The sequence below is a fragment of the Erpetoichthys calabaricus genome, chromosome 12 (genome assembly GCF_900747795.2).
Source record: "Erpetoichthys calabaricus chromosome 12, fErpCal1.3, whole genome shotgun sequence".
Lineage (NCBI taxonomy): Eukaryota > Metazoa > Chordata > Cladistia > Polypteriformes > Polypteridae > Erpetoichthys > Erpetoichthys calabaricus.
Genome location: NC_041405.2, coordinates 18,574,877 through 18,594,224, shown reverse-complemented (window position 1 = coordinate 18,594,224; position 19,348 = coordinate 18,574,877). Strand labels below are relative to the sequence as shown.

General features: G+C 42.4%; 1 protein-coding gene across 3 annotated transcripts in view; it reads left to right on the top strand.

Moving 5' to 3' along the window:
- Positions 1-19,168, top strand: part of LOC114663006 (protein shisa-9-like) — a 232,608-nt gene extending 213,440 nt beyond the window's left edge. For all 3 annotated transcript variants that reach the window (XM_051934456.1, XM_051934455.1, XM_028816768.2), the window contains 2 exons: positions 61-198; positions 16,303-19,168. In XM_051934456.1, the coding sequence (XP_051790416.1) occupies positions 61-198; positions 16,303-16,721 (557 nt within the window). In that variant the 3' untranslated portion in view covers positions 16,722-19,168. The remainder of the gene's footprint in view (positions 1-60; positions 199-16,302) is intronic.
- The last annotated feature ends 180 nt before the right edge of the window (positions 19,169-19,348 follow it).

Below are 19,348 nucleotides of genomic sequence, written 5' to 3'. Positions count from 1 at the left end.
ACCGTATAAACGGATTGTTTTGTTGTCAAAATGTTATCTTTCTTCTCAATCTTCTGACAGATCTGAATCATCTGAACAACGCCACGGTGGTTCCATTGGGATCTCAGCTTGGACTGGCACACCCTCACAACAACTTGAGTACCACTCTGTCACTTCCTGGACCTCATTACAACAAGTATGCTTCACTTAAAGCTGTCGGTAAGTGGGCCGCATTGCCTTCTCCATTGGCTCCTTTCTGTGTTCCTGAACTACATGAATAGATGTGGCTTACAGTAAATGTTTAGCAGTGAGATGGGATTGGAGACAAAAAGTGACATTTCTGAGAGATCAGGAAGTCAGAAAGAATTCTCTTATGAGAAATGAGGCAGAAATAACAGATTAAAGGGTGCCCAATTGAGAGGAGGTAAAACATGAAGCAGAGGCAGTAAATAACTGTGAGGTAAAGAAGGCCAGGAGCTACAGTAGGAATACAGTGTCCAGACTTGGCAGGAAAACAGATAACTAATTTGTCAAGAAAACCAGGAGATGCCAGCAAAAGGCAAAGAAAACAAAATAAAAATAAACCAAAGCGACCAAAACCCAAATTCAAGGCAAAAGTCAGTCAAACAACACACAAAAAGTCAAAAACCAGGAAAGACATGAAAAGTAATCACATGAGAAGTCAAATTAATAATAATAATACTTTGCGTTTATATAGCGCTTTTCTCACTACTCAAAGCGCTTAGCAATTGCAGGTTAAGGGCCTTGCTGAAGGGCCTAACAGAGCAGAGTCCCTATTGGCATTTTACGCGATTCGAACCGGCAACCTTCCAATTGCCAGTGCAGATCCCCAGCCTCAGAGCCACCACTCCGCCTGAAATGAAGGATTCTATCTGCAGATCAAATCAGGCCCAGAGCAAAAGGTTGACCTTTTATGCCGTTTACTGATTAAGTCAGGGTCACGAACCCGGTGACCAGACCCCTAGAAATGTGTGACGTCACCCTGACAATGGTACACAATATGGCTTCTGTTAAAGGAAAAGGCTACAACATATCATTACTCAGACTAAATCATGACATACAGTCTCAGTAGCGAAGGGAAGGGACATCGAGATTCAAAGCTTGGAAGGCTGGAAAATAAGGCAGCGTCAAAAGTAGAGCCAGGGGATGCTGGTAAATGTTACAGTATCTGCTGTAGAAACGAGAAGGGATGGCAAAGTGAAATGGAATCAATACTGGATATAGGAAACTGGCAGGATAGTGACATCACTGTTAAGAATGGGAGAACTGGCAAATGAACTTATATTAGTATTAGAAATTTGGAAGGGAGGTAGGAAAGTAAAGGGGTGCTGGGCCTGCCTCATCAGTGTTAGGACAAATGGGGAGTTTGAGATGAGGTGGCATCAGCGTTACGAAATACAGGGAACTGGGAGATGAGGTGGCATTAGTGTTACAAAAGACTGGGAACTGGGAGATGAGGTGGCATTAGTGTTAAAAAAGACTGGGAACTGGGAGATGAGGTGGCATTAGTGTTACAAAAGACTGGGAACTGGGAGATGAGGTGGCATTAATGTTACAAAAGACTGGATTAAGTGGTGAAGTGGCATTGGTGTCTGAGGGGACTAAGAGATAAGGTGGTATCACTTTTAGACAAAGAGGAAACTGGATATGAGGTTGACATTAGTGCTACACAAAATTTGAATTAAGACATAATGAGGCTGTAATGTTATGTACCACATACGAGGGGGTAGCCAAAAATAACTAGAATTACAAAAAAATGTTTTAATAATTTTTATTTACTGAAATTTTAGTCTCCTTCAAAGTACTCTCCATGTGAATGAATGCACTCGTCCCAACGGTTTTCCCACTGGTGGAAATAATTTTGGTACTGCTGAAGTACTAGGGTGTTGTACCGTGTTAGCCATTATGAATGTAGAGAAAAGCCAAGCAAAATGACACCTTTTATTGACTAACTAAAAAGATTACAATATGCAAGCTTTTGAGGCAACTCAGGCCCCTAAGAGGAACATTCTCCAATGCCTGCAACGATTTTTCTTCGACTTCCTCCACAGTACAAAAAGGCTTTCCTTTGAGTTCTTTTTTCATATATGGGAACAAGAAAAATTCTCACAGAGCAAAATCAGCCGAGTAGGGAAGGTGGTAAGAACTCCAAGGCACACAAGTCAATTCAGAAATCTCTTCAATAGTCCAACGACGATCTTCATAAATTGCACTGCAAACTTTATCAAGAATTTCATCATTCCTAATTGTGGAAGGTCGGCCAGATCTTGGTTGGTCTTCAAGTGACATTTCCCTTCATTTGAAACGCGAAAACCACACGTAGACCTTGTGTTTTACTTAAAGCTTCCTGTTTAAAAGCAGTTTTAAGCATCACTACAGTTTCAGCAGCTGTTTTCCTTAAGAGAAAACAAAATTTAACGCAGACTTGCTGTTCTTTATGATCAACCACCACAAAAATCGCAGAATGTGTTTAATAAGCCCCAAGAAAAACCGACACGGAATGGCGTATGAACAATACAGAGCAACGCCACTTGGCAGACTGCCACAGAATACTGTAAGTGTGCTACACCTAGCGGCAAAATTCACAACTAAGTGAGATTGTGCGCCAGGTACAGATTCCGGTTATTTTTGGGTACACCCTCGTATAGGAGATGACAAAGATAATGTGTTAGACAAAGACTGGTAGATGAGATAGCAGCAATGTTGGAAAAATTGAGAACAAGGAGGTGAGGTACCATCAATGTCAGACAAAAGGAGGAGAAGAGGAGATGAGGTGACCTCAGTATTAAACAAAGAGGACTGAGGGATACTGTTGCATGAGTGATGAAGCAGCAGAGTTAGACAGAGGAAAATTGAGGGCCTTCAGTGATAGATTTGAGCAGACTAGGAAATAAGATATCATTAATATTTGTTAGATACAGAGAAAATAGAGAAAGGAGGTGACCCCCGTGCTAGAAATAAGGAGAACAAGGTGATTAGGTGGCATCAGTGACATAAGAGAGACTATACTTCCACCTATTGAGGGAACTAAGAGGTTATGTAGATTTACAGATAGATGTGCAATCACACGAAAAAGTAAGTACAACCCATGAAATGCTTTTTCTTGTTTTAACATATGTGGCCATATCGAGATTTGATCTTCGAGTTTTAAGATGCCGTCTAATTAGTTTCTTTGAGACTGCGCCAGGCTGTAGTTTTACAAGTAATTATCCCACTCAGCAGGCTACCAGAAATCACCACGTAAACAAATGTGGGGTATTGAGGTTATCAGACTACTTCTGACCTGGGCAGGTCAGCATGGAACCGAGTGAAACCTCACTGATTAACAAAGTTCATTCATCTCACACAGAGGTCAGGATGGCCTCAGACGCTGATTAGCAGAGATCAGGTCATTACAGACAGTCATCAGGGTTATGTCCCAGACCTCTCTTTTAACTTTGGATTAGCACTGTAGCACTTAAGAGTTTTTTTTTACCAAGTTACCTTATAAGTCATTCTCTCACATTCTGGGCCTACTGGTTTCCTGCTCCTTGTTAGTTTCTCCCCAGCACCCAATGTTGTTGAGATACAATACAATACAATACAGTTTATTTTTTATATAGCCCAAAATCACACAAGAAGTGCCGCAATGGGCTTTAACAGGCCCTACCTCTTGACAGCCCCCCAGCCTTGACTCTCTAAGAAGACAAAGAAAAACTCCCAAAAAAACCCTTTTAGGGAAAAAATGGAAGAAACCTTAGGAAAGGCAGTTCAAAGAGAGACCCCTGTCCAGGTAGGTTGGGCATGCAGTGGGTGTCAAGAAGAAGGGGGTTAATACAATACAATACAATACACGGAACAGAACAAATCCTCAATACAGTATAAAAATTAAAATTTTAGAAGTACAGAGTAGAATTTAATAGTAGATGATATCCCATAATATGATTTGGATTTGTTTAGAGTCCTGGAGGCCTCGCAGTTAGGAGACCCGGGTTCGCTTCCCGGGTCCACCCTGCGTGGAGTTTGCATGTTCTCCCCATGTCTGCGTGGGTTTCCTCCGGGCGCTCCGGTTTCCTCCCACAGTCCAAAGACATGCAGATTAGGTAGATTGGCGATTCTAAATTGGCCCTAGTGTGTGGGTGTGTTTGTGTGTGTCCTGCAGTGGGTTGGCACCCTGCCCGGGATTGGTTCCCTGCCTTGTGCCCTGTGTTGGCTGGGATTGGCTCCAGCAGACCACCGTGACCCTGTGTTTGGATTCAGCGGGTTGGAAAATGGATGGATGGATGGATAGAGTCCTGGAGACCTCAGCCATCAAGCTGCCACCCCCTATTGGCCATTCCACAGCTGAAACAGCGCTGGGCCAGCCAATCCGATGAAAGGACACCTCTACCCCACGATTCCTGCGATCCTCCATTAGGGATGACTTTATCTTAGGCAGGCAGGTGGGCCGTGGCACCAAGTGCCACATTTGAGTACCGAGAAGAGAAACAGAATAGGTGAGGGTTAGTAACCAATTACAGTCGACCCTTGATATACGACCGGCCTGACATGTGAACAACTTAATTTACGACCAAAATTTTTGTTTTGAATTATGACCAACATCTTGCGTTACGACCTGAATGCGGTCACCTGTATCCGCTTGCGCGATTGTAAACAAACAGCCGAGAGCGTTTGTAAGCGTCAGTCGGAGCCCAGATACATGTGTTCGTGCACATAATTTCGGTCCGTGCAGTGATTTATATAGTTTATTTCGATAATTGCTAAGGAAGGAACAGAAGGTAACGAAGGTAAAGAAAGCGATCACAATCGAAACGAAAAAAGAAATTGTGCGGAAATATGAGAGTGACGTTCGTGTGACCGATCTCGCTAATATGTACAGCATGTTGAAATCCACTATCTCGACAATTTTACAAAGAAAAGATTTGTATAAGGAGGCTCCTTCCAAACAATAACCACCTTCCATTTCATTCTCCTCCTCCTCCTTCCTTCCTGCAAGCCAAAGATGTCAAATTAAATGGCGAGTACAGTATGAAATTGTTGTTTCTGGTAGGCTAGGCACTTTTTATAACTTTTTGGTTAGTACATTAGGAAAATTATTGGTGTTTTGGTAAATTATGCACATTATACAACCCTTTTTTACTATGAAAAGATTAAGTAAGTGTTGCTGTGGGAGGTTCGGAACGCATTATGGGTATTTCCATTATTTCTTATGGGAAAAACAGTCTTGACTTACAACCAACTTGAGTTACAACCAGCCCTCGCAAACGAATTGAGTTCGTAAGTCAAGGGTCCACTGTATAACTGTCATGTTAGTTATGTTTTAGTGCTAATGACTAACAACAGAGATGCAGTCTGTACAGTTAATCAGCAGCTCTAGTCAGGGTGTGCTAAACTGAAGTAGTGAGTCTTCAGCCGGGATTTAAAAGCTGAGACCGAAGGGGCATCTCTTATAGTAGCAGGCAGACCATTCCACAGTTTAGGGGCCCTGTAACTAAAAGCACGACCTCCCACTGTTATGAGCTCTGGCTTCCTTTGACCCTGAATGGAATGAACAGTTTGACATTATGGATCTTCTCTTTTCTATTAAAGGGTTAGAGAGAACTAGAAAAATTTCAAACGCCATTAGGGTCCAAACAGGATGGGATGCTAGTCAACTGCCCTACAGTGTAACAGTTTGGCCCCCACTCGATGTAACCTGCATTCCTGTGATGTATTAGGAAGACAGACTACTCATGGAAATCCATATGGGTGTAGGGAGAATGTACAAAGTCCACACAGACACCAGCTAGGCTCAAAAGAGCCTTAAGACAATGTGCCATCCACTAAGCCATCTTTTCAGCTCTTGAGATGTGAGCTGGTCACTAAATAAGATGTTTAAGAGCAGTGCATTTTGGTCTTACAATTGCTACCTTAGCTTTCATGACCACACTCAGTTCTGTTAATCAGTTTAAAAGAAACACATATACGAGGGTACATTTTATGCCATGTCTTATAACAGCGGGTAGTACAAATTACTCAGAGATTGATTAATTATCCCACTGCTTTACCCTTTCCATCTTGGTACCGTCATCCTTTAAAATTACAGAGAATTATTAGAGGATCTCAGGGTGCCTTGACAGCCGCTGATGACTTAATTACTGTTTCAGGCAGCCATGTGGATCACTGTTTGAATCTGGACGCACCTCAGAAAGCAGGGTAGGCAACTCATGAGGATTCAACATGCAATTTACACCCGGATCGGCCTCGGCAAACGCTTCAGGTCTGCATATGTGTCACTGTGTGTGGGGGTATTTGTTGCTGTTTTCTTCTGGAAAGAAAATAAATAGCCATGCCTTCAAATTACATTACGGCATGCCATTTGAGAATATGATGTCTTTAGCTGCGACACGTGCGGCTGCCACACTGCACATTCTGATGTCATTAACTGTGAAAGGCCTGCAGTCTGGTGAAGGCAACGCTCAACTACAAGCTTCTTTATCCAATCTTTGAAATTATTGTGATCAAGTGCCAAGCTGAAAAAGGTCACAGTGGGCATAAAGAGGTTGGCATGAGCTGCCTTACTGATGAATTATCTTTCTAGTGGCCAGTTTGCTTAAGAAGACACTGGTTTAGTGGCCCATCAGGGTTGCTGAAATGCCAGCTTAATTCCATCTAGCTTCCAAATGGCACGAGAGATTTTAATTACAGAAATATCAAAAGGCTACAGGAGGTTGGCAAGCAAGGTAGGGAACACTTGGGATACTGATGACAGAGATTTACAGTGTAGGAGAAACTGACTCCAGTTTGCTCCAGGATTTAAGCCTTAAGAGGAGGTAAGTTTATTTCCGAGATGTGGAGTGAGACCCTGGGCAAAGGCCATCCATGCCAAGATACTGTGTGGACAGAGGGAGTCCGGAGATGAGCGGGAGGGCAGGTTTTTGAAAGTATACTCTATAATAGAGTAGTATCCAATAATTAGCAATCAAAAAAACATCTATTAATACAAAATGACCAATACTAGCATAAAATCAGTATTTACATTATTATAAGGAGAAAAGGAACTGAAAAATCTTCACTATCTAGCTATTGATATTACTTAAAATATACAGTGTAACCTTGGTTTGCGAGTAACTTGGTTTACGAGTGTTTTGCAAGACGAGCAAAAATTTTTAATAAATTGTGACTTGATAAACGAGCGAGGTCTTGCAGTGCGAGTAGTATGTATACGCTTTGTCTGCTGAGCGTCATGGCGTGCCTCACTCATATAGTCAACATCCGTACGGGCGTATGCGGTTTACTGCAGCATTAGCATTGTGACTGTGTGCGCGCGCGTGTATGTGTGTGTATGTGCACGCGCGTGCTCGTGTGTGTGTGTGTGTATGTGCGCGCGCGAGTGTGTGCTGTGACGTGCAAGTCCCCGTCTTGCACCTTAAAACACGAAGCTGAGTCTCAGTACTTTAGCAACACCAGCTTTATTCAGCTTGAAACAGCAACAGCGTGGTTATTTATTGTAGCGGGATCTGCCACTCTCCTATACACAGACACAGCAGTCAGGCAGGGCCCTGTGCATTATAATGTTCCTCGTTCCTTGTATCACCCATCGACGGCAGGCGCTTATAGCATGTCTGCGATCTTTTCTGATTCGCTTTTACGGCGAACTGCTACAGCGCTGGGAGACTGCGATTGCTTCGAGACGCTCTTCCGCGTGTCATCCCATTGGGTGGAATTCCATAAGAGTTTAGAAACTCACTCACATCAGCCATGATTCTTTTCAAAGGTAAAGTGCAGGTTAATTTGTTTTATGTATTTTTACTTTATATTTTGTATTAATCATTTTTATATGAATAGTTTTGGGTTGTGGAACAAATCATCTGAGTTTCCATTATTTCTTATGGGGAAATTCACTTTGATATACGAGTGCTTTGGACTACAAGCATGTTTCCGGAACGAATTATACTCGCAAACCGAGGTTCCACTGTAATTGTTAAAATTATATAAATAAGTAAGAACTTGAAAACTAACTGATTTATTGTATAAGAGGAATACGAATGGTACACGATAGGCAAGAAGATTGGGGCCTGCCACGATTGTTTGTGCATATCTGGGATGGAAAGATCAGGGGCTTAAACTGCTGGACTCCAAGGATATTCAGTGACTTGGATATTTTCTCGTCTCCATCCCCTTACTTGTGCTTTTCAGTCACCTTTTTATGGAGCTGCTGGAATTGTCCTTTTGTCTTTAACGAGTCAGTTAGACCACCATTCTTGACTCATCACAGGTTGGACCTTCCAGATACAGAAGTATTTATACTACAGTCAATTGAACCCCAAGACAGGTGGTCACCATTGAACTAATTCTGTGACTCCTAAAACAGATTTGCTGTACCAGTCATAATGAACACTTATGCAATCAATTAGTTTAAAACTTTGCAAAGATCTGATTTCACTTTTTCATTGGCGCGTCTTTTTCAGTTGATCTGTATCAAAAACACCAAATTAAATCCACTGTCGTTTAATGTTGTATAATAATAAAATAGTAAAACTTCCAAGAAGGTGAATGCTTTTTATAGGCACTCTAATCATTTTGAGCTCATTTAGTTAATTCACTTCAGGTCAGCTTGATCTCGGGAAGTCTCCGTATCAGACTATTATGACAAATAAAATGAAAACATGCCGGCCTTCAGACTGCCTTACCTTGCTGTTGAATTTTAAGTTGTTCTCACTAATATTCACTTCCTGGCGCTGGGAAGCCCCGTGCTGTTTGTGAAATTGATGGACCTTTAGTGTTGCTGCCGCCTTATTTAGAAGCGGAAATGCTCTTCAAAGAAACCACATAACCTAGTTTTTAAAAGAAATGGAAGAAAATCAATACCAGGTTTGAAAGACCTCAAAACAAGGTGGCTTGGATCATTTATCACACAGCAAAGGTAAAGTCAGCGCTATCAAACTGGAACTCGCATATCATTTTTTTTCCTTTCTATTTTTACCAGTGTAACATTTCAACGATGTTTTAAAATCCTTCGCTGGGCAGCAGGCAGACTTATTCCTTCAGGGAAATGATCACATACAAACAAAGAGGGATAAGGTCACTCTGTGAATCTCGAGAATTCCAATGGATATGTTAAATGGAATTTCAATGATAGCAAGTCCCCCTAGTTAGTTCCAGGCCATACCCTAGACAGACGACATACGAAGATGCCAAGGGAGAAGGATTCTAACAGACCAGAAGGGTCTCCCTGGAGATTTAGGCCATTTGGTTACAAAGCAGACTTGAATAAGAAAAACTAGAAGCGGTGTAGTGGGTCAGCACTAATGCCCCACAGCTAAAGGAGGCTTGGTGTTGAACCTGCCAGTGTGGAGTTTGCAAATTCTCCCCATGACGATATGGGTTACTGGGTGGGCAGCCCAGTTTTTCTCCCACATCCCAATATACAGTCAAAGTAAAAAGTATGTGAACCCTTTGGAATGATCTGGTTTACTGCGTGAATTGGTCATAAAAAATGATGTGATCTTCATCTAAGTCCCAGGTCCTGATCTACACAGTGAGCTTAAGCCAATGACACACAAACAATTCTACTCTTTCATGTCTTTATTTTACAAACGCATTCAACATTCACAGTGGTAGTGGAAAAAGTAAATGAATCTTGAGATTTAATAACTGGTTGACCCTCCTTTGGCAGCAATGACCTCAACCAGGCACTTCCTGTAACTGCAGATCAGACCCGCACATCGTGTGGGGGGGATTTGAGCCCATTCTTACCTGCAGAACTGCCTTAACTCTTCCATATGCTTTGGTTGTCTTCAGTGTATGGCTCTCTTCAAGTTATTCCATAGCATCTCAATAGGATTGAGATCTGGGCTCTGACTGGGCCACTCCAAAAGGCAGAGCTTGTTCTTCTGAAGCCATTGTGCTGTGGATTTGCTGTGATGTTTGGGGTCATTGTCCTGTCGCATCACTCAGCATCTTCTGAGCTTCAGTTGATGGACAGACACCCTCACATTATCCTGGAGAATCTGTTGATAAACTTGTGAATTCATTTTCCCCTCAATGACGGCAAGCTGTCCAGGCCCTGATGCAGCAAAGCAGGCCCAAATCCTGATGTTCTCTCCACCATACTTTACTGTAGGGATGATGTTTTGATGTTGATATGTAGTGCCCTTTTTACGCCAAATGAAGTTCTGCTTGTTCCTCCCAAATAGTTCAATTTTGGTTTCATCACTCCACAAAACATTTTCCCAGTACCGTTGTGGAGTGTCCAAGTGCTCTTTCGCAAACTTTAGCCGTTCAGCAATGTTCTTTCTTGATAGCAGTGGCTTCCTTCTTGGTGTCCTGCCATGGACTCCTTTCTTGTTCCATGTTTTGCGTATAGTTGACTCATGAACAGAGATGTTAGCCAGTTCTAATGACTTCTTCAAGTCCTTTGCTGTCACTCTAGGGTTCTTCTTTACCTCATTGCTGACTTTGTGTTGTGCTCTTGGGGTCATCTTGGCCGGGCACCCACTTCTATGCAGAGTAGCCACAAAACCAAATTGTCTCCATTTATAGACAACTTGCCTATCAGTAGACTGATGAATTTCTCGGATCTTTGAGATGACTTTGTAACCCTTTCCAGCCTTATGTAGATTAACAATTCTCGATTGTAGCTCTTCAGACAGCTCTTTTGTGTGAGGCGTGATTCCCATCTGGATATGTTTCTGTCAAAATCTCAAACTCAAACTTTAGAGTGTTTGTGATCAATCAAAGTCATTCTGGGCCACCACACTTCTGAACTTGTTTCATTAAATGGACTCCAGGTGTGCTAAATTCGGACTGCAATGAGCTTTTTACAAAGTCATTAGCTTGGGGTTCACTTACTTTTTCCAACCTTCAGTTTCACATTTTGAATGATTTATTCAATATGGTCAAAATGTCTCTGAAAATCTGTGTCTCTTTAGTTATAGGAGACTGTGTTTGTTCATTATGGTGACGGACATGAAGATACGACCAGGTTTGATATAAGAATTAGACATAAATACCGAGAATACCTAGGGGTTCACATACTTTTTACCTTGACTGTATGTGTATGTTTGGGTTATTTGCTACTGTAAATTGGCTCAGTGTGGTGGCATCCCACATTCCTGTCCTACACCTGAGGCTGCTGAGACAGGCTCTCCTGTCCTTGTGACTCTGAACTGGACGGTACTGGTTTGAAACTGCACAGATGGGATATGTAAGTATAGGTGTGTTCATGAAAGTAACCTACAGTGTGCTGCCAGGCCAAGCTCCAGTGGCCCAATACCCAGACACTGAATGGTTCAGCAACTTGATGGCAAATTACAGAGAGTAGAGAATACAGGACAACCCAAAGGATGAGACTATTCCCTAAGAGTTGTGGTGTTTAGAAAGCAAGTAGAATATTAAACAAGGGCGAGATTGGTATTTAATGGGGACAGGAGAGATTCTATAGAAGTAGACAATTCCATCCCAGCGAGCTGTGTAAGCTCATGGTGTAACAAGCCCGGGCTCCTAGAAATTATTGAAATCGTCAGAAAAAAAATTGAAATGCAGAGTCGCCGGCTTTGTTTTGTGGACGTGCTTGGCCCCTCTTCTCTATCAGCAGCTAAGCGAGTTTCTCTCTCCTTGGAGGTTTTGTTTTGCCGATGTGCTCGCCTCGCTTGTGTATTCGCAACTTAGCGAGTTTGACTTTTGTCGGCAGCTACACTTTGGCGACAGAGTTGCTTTCTTTCAGCTTCATCCTGTAGCCTCGGACTTCTTTCTTCTTCCCGACTCATTAACTTGGGACCGACTTGCTGGCTCTGAGAGCTTCATGCTGTAGCCTCGCAGTTCTGGGCCACCTCGCACTTTCACAGTTACACACATAGACGTTTATATATAAGATGAGCAAAGTGATTGGAGAGAAGGGGACACCAAGCTTGTAATATTTCTAAATTAGATATGGAAACTGGAGGATTATAATTTTACAGATTATATAGATTTGAAGCATACTGAGGAGAGACAACATGCAGGCAATGAAAGTGTAATGTTTGACTAACTAGAACTGGCAACAACCAGATGGCTTCCTATCTCATTTATTCTGCTTGGTGAATCCATTTTCCTATGACATGATATGTGTGTTCTGTGATTATTGTGGAATTTGTGAGATTTATTAGGTAGGTTACAAGATCAGTCCACTTCCACTCTTTAAGATTAACACACACAGATACACATACATACACATAGAGATCATATCCAGACATAGTCCTGGGTTACCTCACAATATTCCATCCATCCAATATCCAACCTGCTATATCCTAACTACAGAGTCACGGGGGTCTGCTGGAGCCAATCCCAGCCAACACAGGGCACAAGGCAGGAAACAAACAAACCCCGGGCAGGGCGCCAGCCAACCACAGGGCACACACACCCACACACCAAGCACACATTAGGGCCAATTTAGGATCGCCAATGCACCTAACCTACATGTCTTTGGACTGTGGGAGGAAACCCACACAGACATGGGGAGATCATGCAAAGTCCACACAGGGAGGACCCGGGAAGAAAACTTGGGTCTCCTAACTGCGAGGCAGCAGCGCTACCCACTGTGCCACCATGCCGCCCTCCACATATGACCTCCTTCTCATAAGTACACATAAGAGTGATGCAAACCGCCTGTCATTCTTAGTACTCTACAGGGCCACTTTCTAATCAACAGTGCCTTACTTTGGCCGTTACTTGCTCTAAATATCGAGGAGCGGCCTCTCAGCCTTGACAACCCTGAAGGCAAGAAAATGTCAATCTTCCCAAACTAGGTGCCTTAATATTTACTTCAGTCAGTCAAGATATAATGGCAAAGAATAGAAATCTACAAGCAAAATGACATTTATTAAAATATAAAAATAAACCAATAAAAAAAAGTATAATAGAAAATATAATAGCAACGTTGGATGTATATAGTCTTAGAAAAGCTTACAGAAAACTACCGTTGTCTAGAGAGGATGTGGTCCTGGGCAGCCTTTTCATTTAGTGATTGGTGTCACACGTAGGTTACATCCTCGGATATCCAAATCAGATGGTCTTGTGTCTCGATCCCTGTGTCATTGCATTTTCTTCACTGCCTTTGGAATTCTGTAAGGAAACAACAAAAGCATATTATAAAGGAAATGCATATGATATTATTTATCTTGACTTACAGAAGGCGTTTGATAAAGTACCAGATAAGAGGTTAGCAATCAAACTAAAACAAGTGGGAATTTAAGGTGCAGTGTGTAGGTGGACACAAAGCTGTCTCAAACACAGAAAGCAAAGGGTTATGGTAGCTGGACGTTTTTCAGAGGTAGGTGATGTTAATTGTGGTGTTCCTCAGGGGTCACTGCTGGGGCTGCTGCCCTTTTTAATAAACATAAACAATCTGGTGTGGGAGATGGCCGGCTGTTCATCCCGGCCAATACCCCCAGGCCGCTAGATGGAGCCCTCCCTGTAGCATGGGAGTGCCCCGAAGACCAGCAGGGAATTATGGACAATGGAGTTTTCATTCCCAACCCTGCTGGACACCGTGGGGCCCACCAGAGGACGCTACAGGGAGGCTCAAGGACTTATACGTGCCCTATAACCTGGAAGTGCGTCATGATCACATGACCAGAAGGAACGACGTGCTTCCGGGATGAAGAAAAGGACTTTTAATCTTACCCGGAAGTGATAGCGAATCATGGACTGCAGAGTTGGAATCACTTCCGGGTCAGGGGATATAAAAGGACTGTGGGAAAGCCCAGACACTGAGCTGAGCTGGAAGGAAGGGTGGCTAAGTGTCTGGGAGAGGAGGATTGAGAATTGTATTGGTGATTATTGATTTATTGTATGTGTAGTGTGGAGTGGAGGGTGCTTAGTGCACGTTGTTATTATAAAAATAAAAAGTCTTGGACTTTTACCTGGTGTGGTACCTGAGGGTTCAAGGGAGCTCTAGCGCCCCCTACTGTTACACTGGACAGAAATACAATCAGTAGGTTGGTTACATTTGCAGATGATACCAAACTAGGTGGATGTAGGATCAGCTGAAGACACAGGTGGCAGATGAAACTGAATGTAAGTAAATCTAAAGTGTTACATGTAGGGAGTAGAAATATTAGGTTTGAATACAGTGATCCCTCGCTATATCGCGCTTCGTCTTTCACGGCTTCACTCCATCGCGGATTTTAAATGTAAGCATATGTGAATATATATCGCGGATTTTTCACTGCTTCGCGGATGTCTGCGGTCTACAGTACGTGTGCTTCCTCAGTTGATTTGCCCATCTGAATTCAAACAAGGGACGCTATTGGCGGATGGCTGAGAAGCTACCCAATCAGAGCATGCGGTTCAGTTCCTGTGTGCTGCTGATTGGCTCAGCGACGGAGTGCTGCATTAACCAGGAAGTCTAATCTCACTCATTCAGCATTAACGTGCACAAGCGCCAACAGAAGATGCAAATGACTGCAGAAAAGGTAAAAGTTTTGGTTATGTTGAAGGAAGGAAACAGCTACACCTCTGCAGGACACCATTACAGCATCAATGAGTCCACGATTCTTTTTATTTAAAAAGGAGGAAAAGCATATAAGATCTACAGCCGCAGTGTCTTTTAACCAGGGCGCAAAAGGAGTTGCAAGTGGACGTGATAAGGCAGTAGACTGGATGGAATCTGCTTTAGGGATTTGGATTGAAGAGTGCTGGAAGAAGAACAATGGCGGTGCTACACAGTCACCTGAAGAGGCTCCTTTAGAAGAGCTGTAACGCTATCCTTTGTTGTGCAGTAAAATTAAACTCATCGTTATCGGACAAGTCGTCGTGTCATTGTTGGTGAGTAACCATAATTAATTATTTACGTACAGTACTTATTACATGTACATAGTTTAGTGTCACTGTACACAATTTTTCTTGCATTGTACGTATTTATTGCTGGTGGCCTGTCTGTCGTAATGGCTGTAACATATGTGATATCGGAGACGCTTGATATCTTTAAAATAATATTTAGGTTTTACTGTATGTACTCTGTGTTTACATACATAATTTCAACGAATCTTACCTAATATCTAAGAGAATACAAAGGGTTTATGCTGTATAATTGTGCGTGAAATGTTTATAATAGTGTGGGAGAGTTTATAAGGGCTTAAAATATATAAAAATAACCATATAAACATATGGTTTCTATTTCACGGATTTTCTTATTTCGCGGGTGGCTCTGGAACGCAACCCCGGCGATGGAGGAGGGATTACTGTACACGTAGGGAGGATGAAATGAGAAAGTACAGCTTATGAGAAGAATCGAGGAGTCACAGTGGACTTGTCACTAACTACAGTATATCCAGACAGTGTACAGAACTGAGCAAGAATGCTAATCGATTGTCAGGGTATGCAGTGCCCACAGTGTGTGGAGTAGCAAGTCAAAGGAGGTTACATAACACACTGGTGAGGATTCATCTAGCGTACCACACATTTCAGGACTTTATATTATAAAAATAACATAACAGTGGCACAGGAGGTCCAGAAGAGAGCAACTAGGCGGATTCTGGACTAAGAGGTATCGACTATAAGAGTTGAATCTTTTCACTTAAAGCAAACAGAGATTAAGAAGTGACATGATTGAATTGTTTCAAATTCTGAAGGGAACTGGTAAAATAGATGCCAGCTATTACTTCAAATAAATTCTTCAACAAGAAAATGGAACACGGTTGGAAACTTAGTAAGGGCAGATTTCAAACAAATATTAGAAATATTTTCTTCATGCAAAGAACCACAGACACATGGAGTAAACGACCAAGAAGTGTGGTAGAGAGTACACATTTCTCGATTTCATGTTTTGTTTTGGACAATCTGGGTGAATAGGACGGACAAGCTTTGTTGGACTGAATGGCATATTCTTATCTCATTGGTCTGATGAGTGGACTGGTGAATGAATCATGCCATGTCCACAGCTGGTTTATGCCTTGCACCCAGTGTTGCTGGGCTAGGGTCCAGCTCCCAGCAAACCTAACTTGGATTCATTAGGTTTAGCAGTTTTTAAGAATGCTTATGGTTGCTCTCTACTTGCAACTTTCTAATTCCATTTGATAGTGAAGGGCCCATTGTAGATGCAAAATGGCTAGGTATTACCAGTTTAACAGATCTGCTACTCATGGCAGAAAAGTGAGAAGTAGCAGCAACCTTTTAGGCTGACATTTGGCAGGTACAGTACTGGTGTGCCAAATGCATTTTCGACTTTTGTTCTTCCAAACTGAGAAGTAACAAAGACTGATTTCAGGAGTTGTAGTCGTTGCACATGACGAGGTGAAGCACAACCCCTTGTTCTGCAGATGCCCATCTTCTCTAATGACCTTTCTTCTTTTCTCTCCACAGCTGAAACAGCTGCAAGCGAGTATTACAAACGCTTTCCTATGGCAGACCTCACGGCTCCAGGAACACCAACATTTCAGCCTGTCAGCCTACACACCAAGGACAAATCCCTGCAGCCCACGTCGGATATTCACACCCCGCTGACCATTGCAGTGACCTCCACTCCCACGCAGAAGACTAAAGTGAGTAAGACCAACACACACCCTCTGACATCCTGCTCTGCCTTCCAGGCCTGGGACCCAAGTAAGAACCATCCGCCTACTCACACGGGCAATCGGCGCCACGCTTATACTAACAAGCGGCAGTTCAGCATCGAGACACTGCCAGAGCTCTTCACTCAACCTCTGGGCTACGGGACCCAGTCAGCAGGACACACTAACAGGCCGTACAGCACCAACAGCAAGACAGAAGTCACAGTGTAAAAGATGCACTTTGGGGGCTCTCGTCACAAAGGGTGCCCACCAATCCCTTCTTTCTTTGCCACCCACCTACTGCAGTGGCTGACTTGCCAACTTCTCTTCTCTCAGCACTTTCAAACATGTTGCATTTTCACATAGGGACAGGCGTCTCCCTACAACGGATTCCTAAATTCTCTTCTATGGTCTATTTTATATTGGTTTGTTGTGAAGAATAAAAACTTCTTGTGCCAATGTCGACGATGCCCAAAGCCAAGAGATCATGCGAGACTGAAAGCCTGGTTTTATTTGTGCCTGGGCCAGTGCTGAGCATTCTACAAACAATAACCGCCGTACAGAGCCAAACGGGCTACCATGATCTGCCAGTGATCTATGAGTACCAGCCCTCTGTGACCCCTTGAGCAAAGGATGCCTTGACACAAGTCAGTCAGGGTCTGCATCTAGAACTGAAGGTCCTCTACGGACGCATTAAAGTGCAAAGATAGTGCAGCTTTTTTGGGAATCAAACTATGGTAATATCAGAAGTGAAATCACACAGCCACATCTGAGCCTACAACCATGCAGCTCATTTCCTTAACTTTGAAAATCGGTCCGATGTTCTGTAGGCCTCACTAGGGGTCCCTTCTGTTATATGGTGGACAGATTAATGGCGAGCACTGGGCCCACGACAACAAAAACGTGAATTATGGTCTCGCCGTGGACTTTTGAATTTATTTATGTTGACTCTGACCTGTGACTGCTAAACTGAGCCTTATCCTCTATGATTTAGCAGAGAAAGAAGGACGGAGCAAATACATGAGCAGAAATCAGTTACGACAGCTCCGCCATTCTGGGGTGTTCTAGGACCCCATGTAGCAATGCACAGCGGCAGCCGAGATCTTAAAGCCAATCCTTTACTTTGAGCTCATCTTACTTCATTATGTCCTGAGGGATCCACAAAAAACGGCAATAGTAATCAAGGCCTGGCGTCGCGATGGTGGCCAAGGTGTCAGATTTAACGCTAACCATCACATTTGGCACGGGTTTTTCTCTCAGAGCAGATGGCATTTTGAGACAGCTATCCAAATCATGAAAGTCCCACTGATATTTCAAATGCATCAGCACTGCACTTTCTTGGACATGCTACAAAATTCCAAATGATAGAGCAGGGAGAGACTGATCCCAACATGAAATAATCAACTTGACTGTCTGCAAATTGTGTGAAATAAGCATGCTGGAAAGAAAGGAACTGGAGAACATAAGAAATGTTCAATTGGAAATTCTGCAAAGGATTACGGCGTATGAAAACGCTCCAAGCAAACTGAGGACTTACGCGTGAAATACATGAATGTAGGCTTTAATCAATTAACCAACACACAAAATATGAAATATCTGGGAAAGGAGTTAATAGTAAGACGCCTGACAGCTACCAACAGTAAATGTGGAAGATCACATTTTAAAGGGTTAAGACATTTCTCAACACACCTGAACAAAATGTAGGGACTTGGAAGGATGTTAATGTGTAAATGGAAGAAACATGAGAGCATCCAAATAAACATAATTAGAAAAAGAAACAGTCATAGTTCCAAGAGTGAACAAACTAAAGGAGTACATTCTAAAATATAAATATGTCCGTTTTAAATAGGAGGATACGTTACGCTTAGACACAATCAGAGTCACAATTGATGGCTAGTCACACTCACACAAGGAAACTAGTTTACCACCATGAATGCTGGGAGAATATGCCAACTCCATACCGGTCACATCTAGACTGGAATTTAATACTGGACTGTGAAGTTGTAAGGTGGGTCCTGCGGAACACTCGCCTGCAATCTAAAACTATAAATGAAAAACTAAATGCAGAGTTCTGAGATCTTACATATGTAAAGTCTGTATAAAGTAACAAATACAAAAATGTAAATGTAAGTACTAACAGCAGGAAATTGTGATTTTAATGAGGAATATAAGGAGGAAGAATTCAGGAACAGCTGAAAATGTAAAGTGAATGTCAAAATAACTGCAATACAGACAAATAAAAATATAAGGTAATGCTGCACTGCTCATTAATGCATCCTAGTGGAACGTACAATAATACATTTCTCTCTGTGCGGGTTTTATGTTCACTCAGGTTGGTTGGCTGCCCTTCCTGAAGCTGAGGCTCTTTAGTTACCTTACCTTACAGTAACCTTATTCAATTCCAAATCATAGGACAACAATAATACATCTGAAGGTAGAAGCAAGAGTAACAAAATGTCCGCCAAACAATAATGAAATTCAAGAATGGTTAAATGTACCAAGAAATACTTCTGTGTAAGATGTAAATATATATAAACACACCAACAAATATACACTGCTTAACTCGGAGTTACAGACTGAAGCAATATGCCATACAGAAGTGATATATTTTTTTATATACAGAGTGAGTCAAAATTATGTTAACATTTACAATTTACTGTATTTACTCGTGTACCACGTGCCCCCTAATTTTTACAAAGAAAATCGTGAAAAAAATTTTCCCCGTGTACGACATGCGTTGCGATTGTATAGGAAGCATTTAGGGCATGTCTTCCGCGAAATGCACTTCTGTTTTTGTTGCATGACGAGAGAGAGAGAGAGAGAGCGATCCCAAGCAGAAGAAGTAAACATTACAGAAA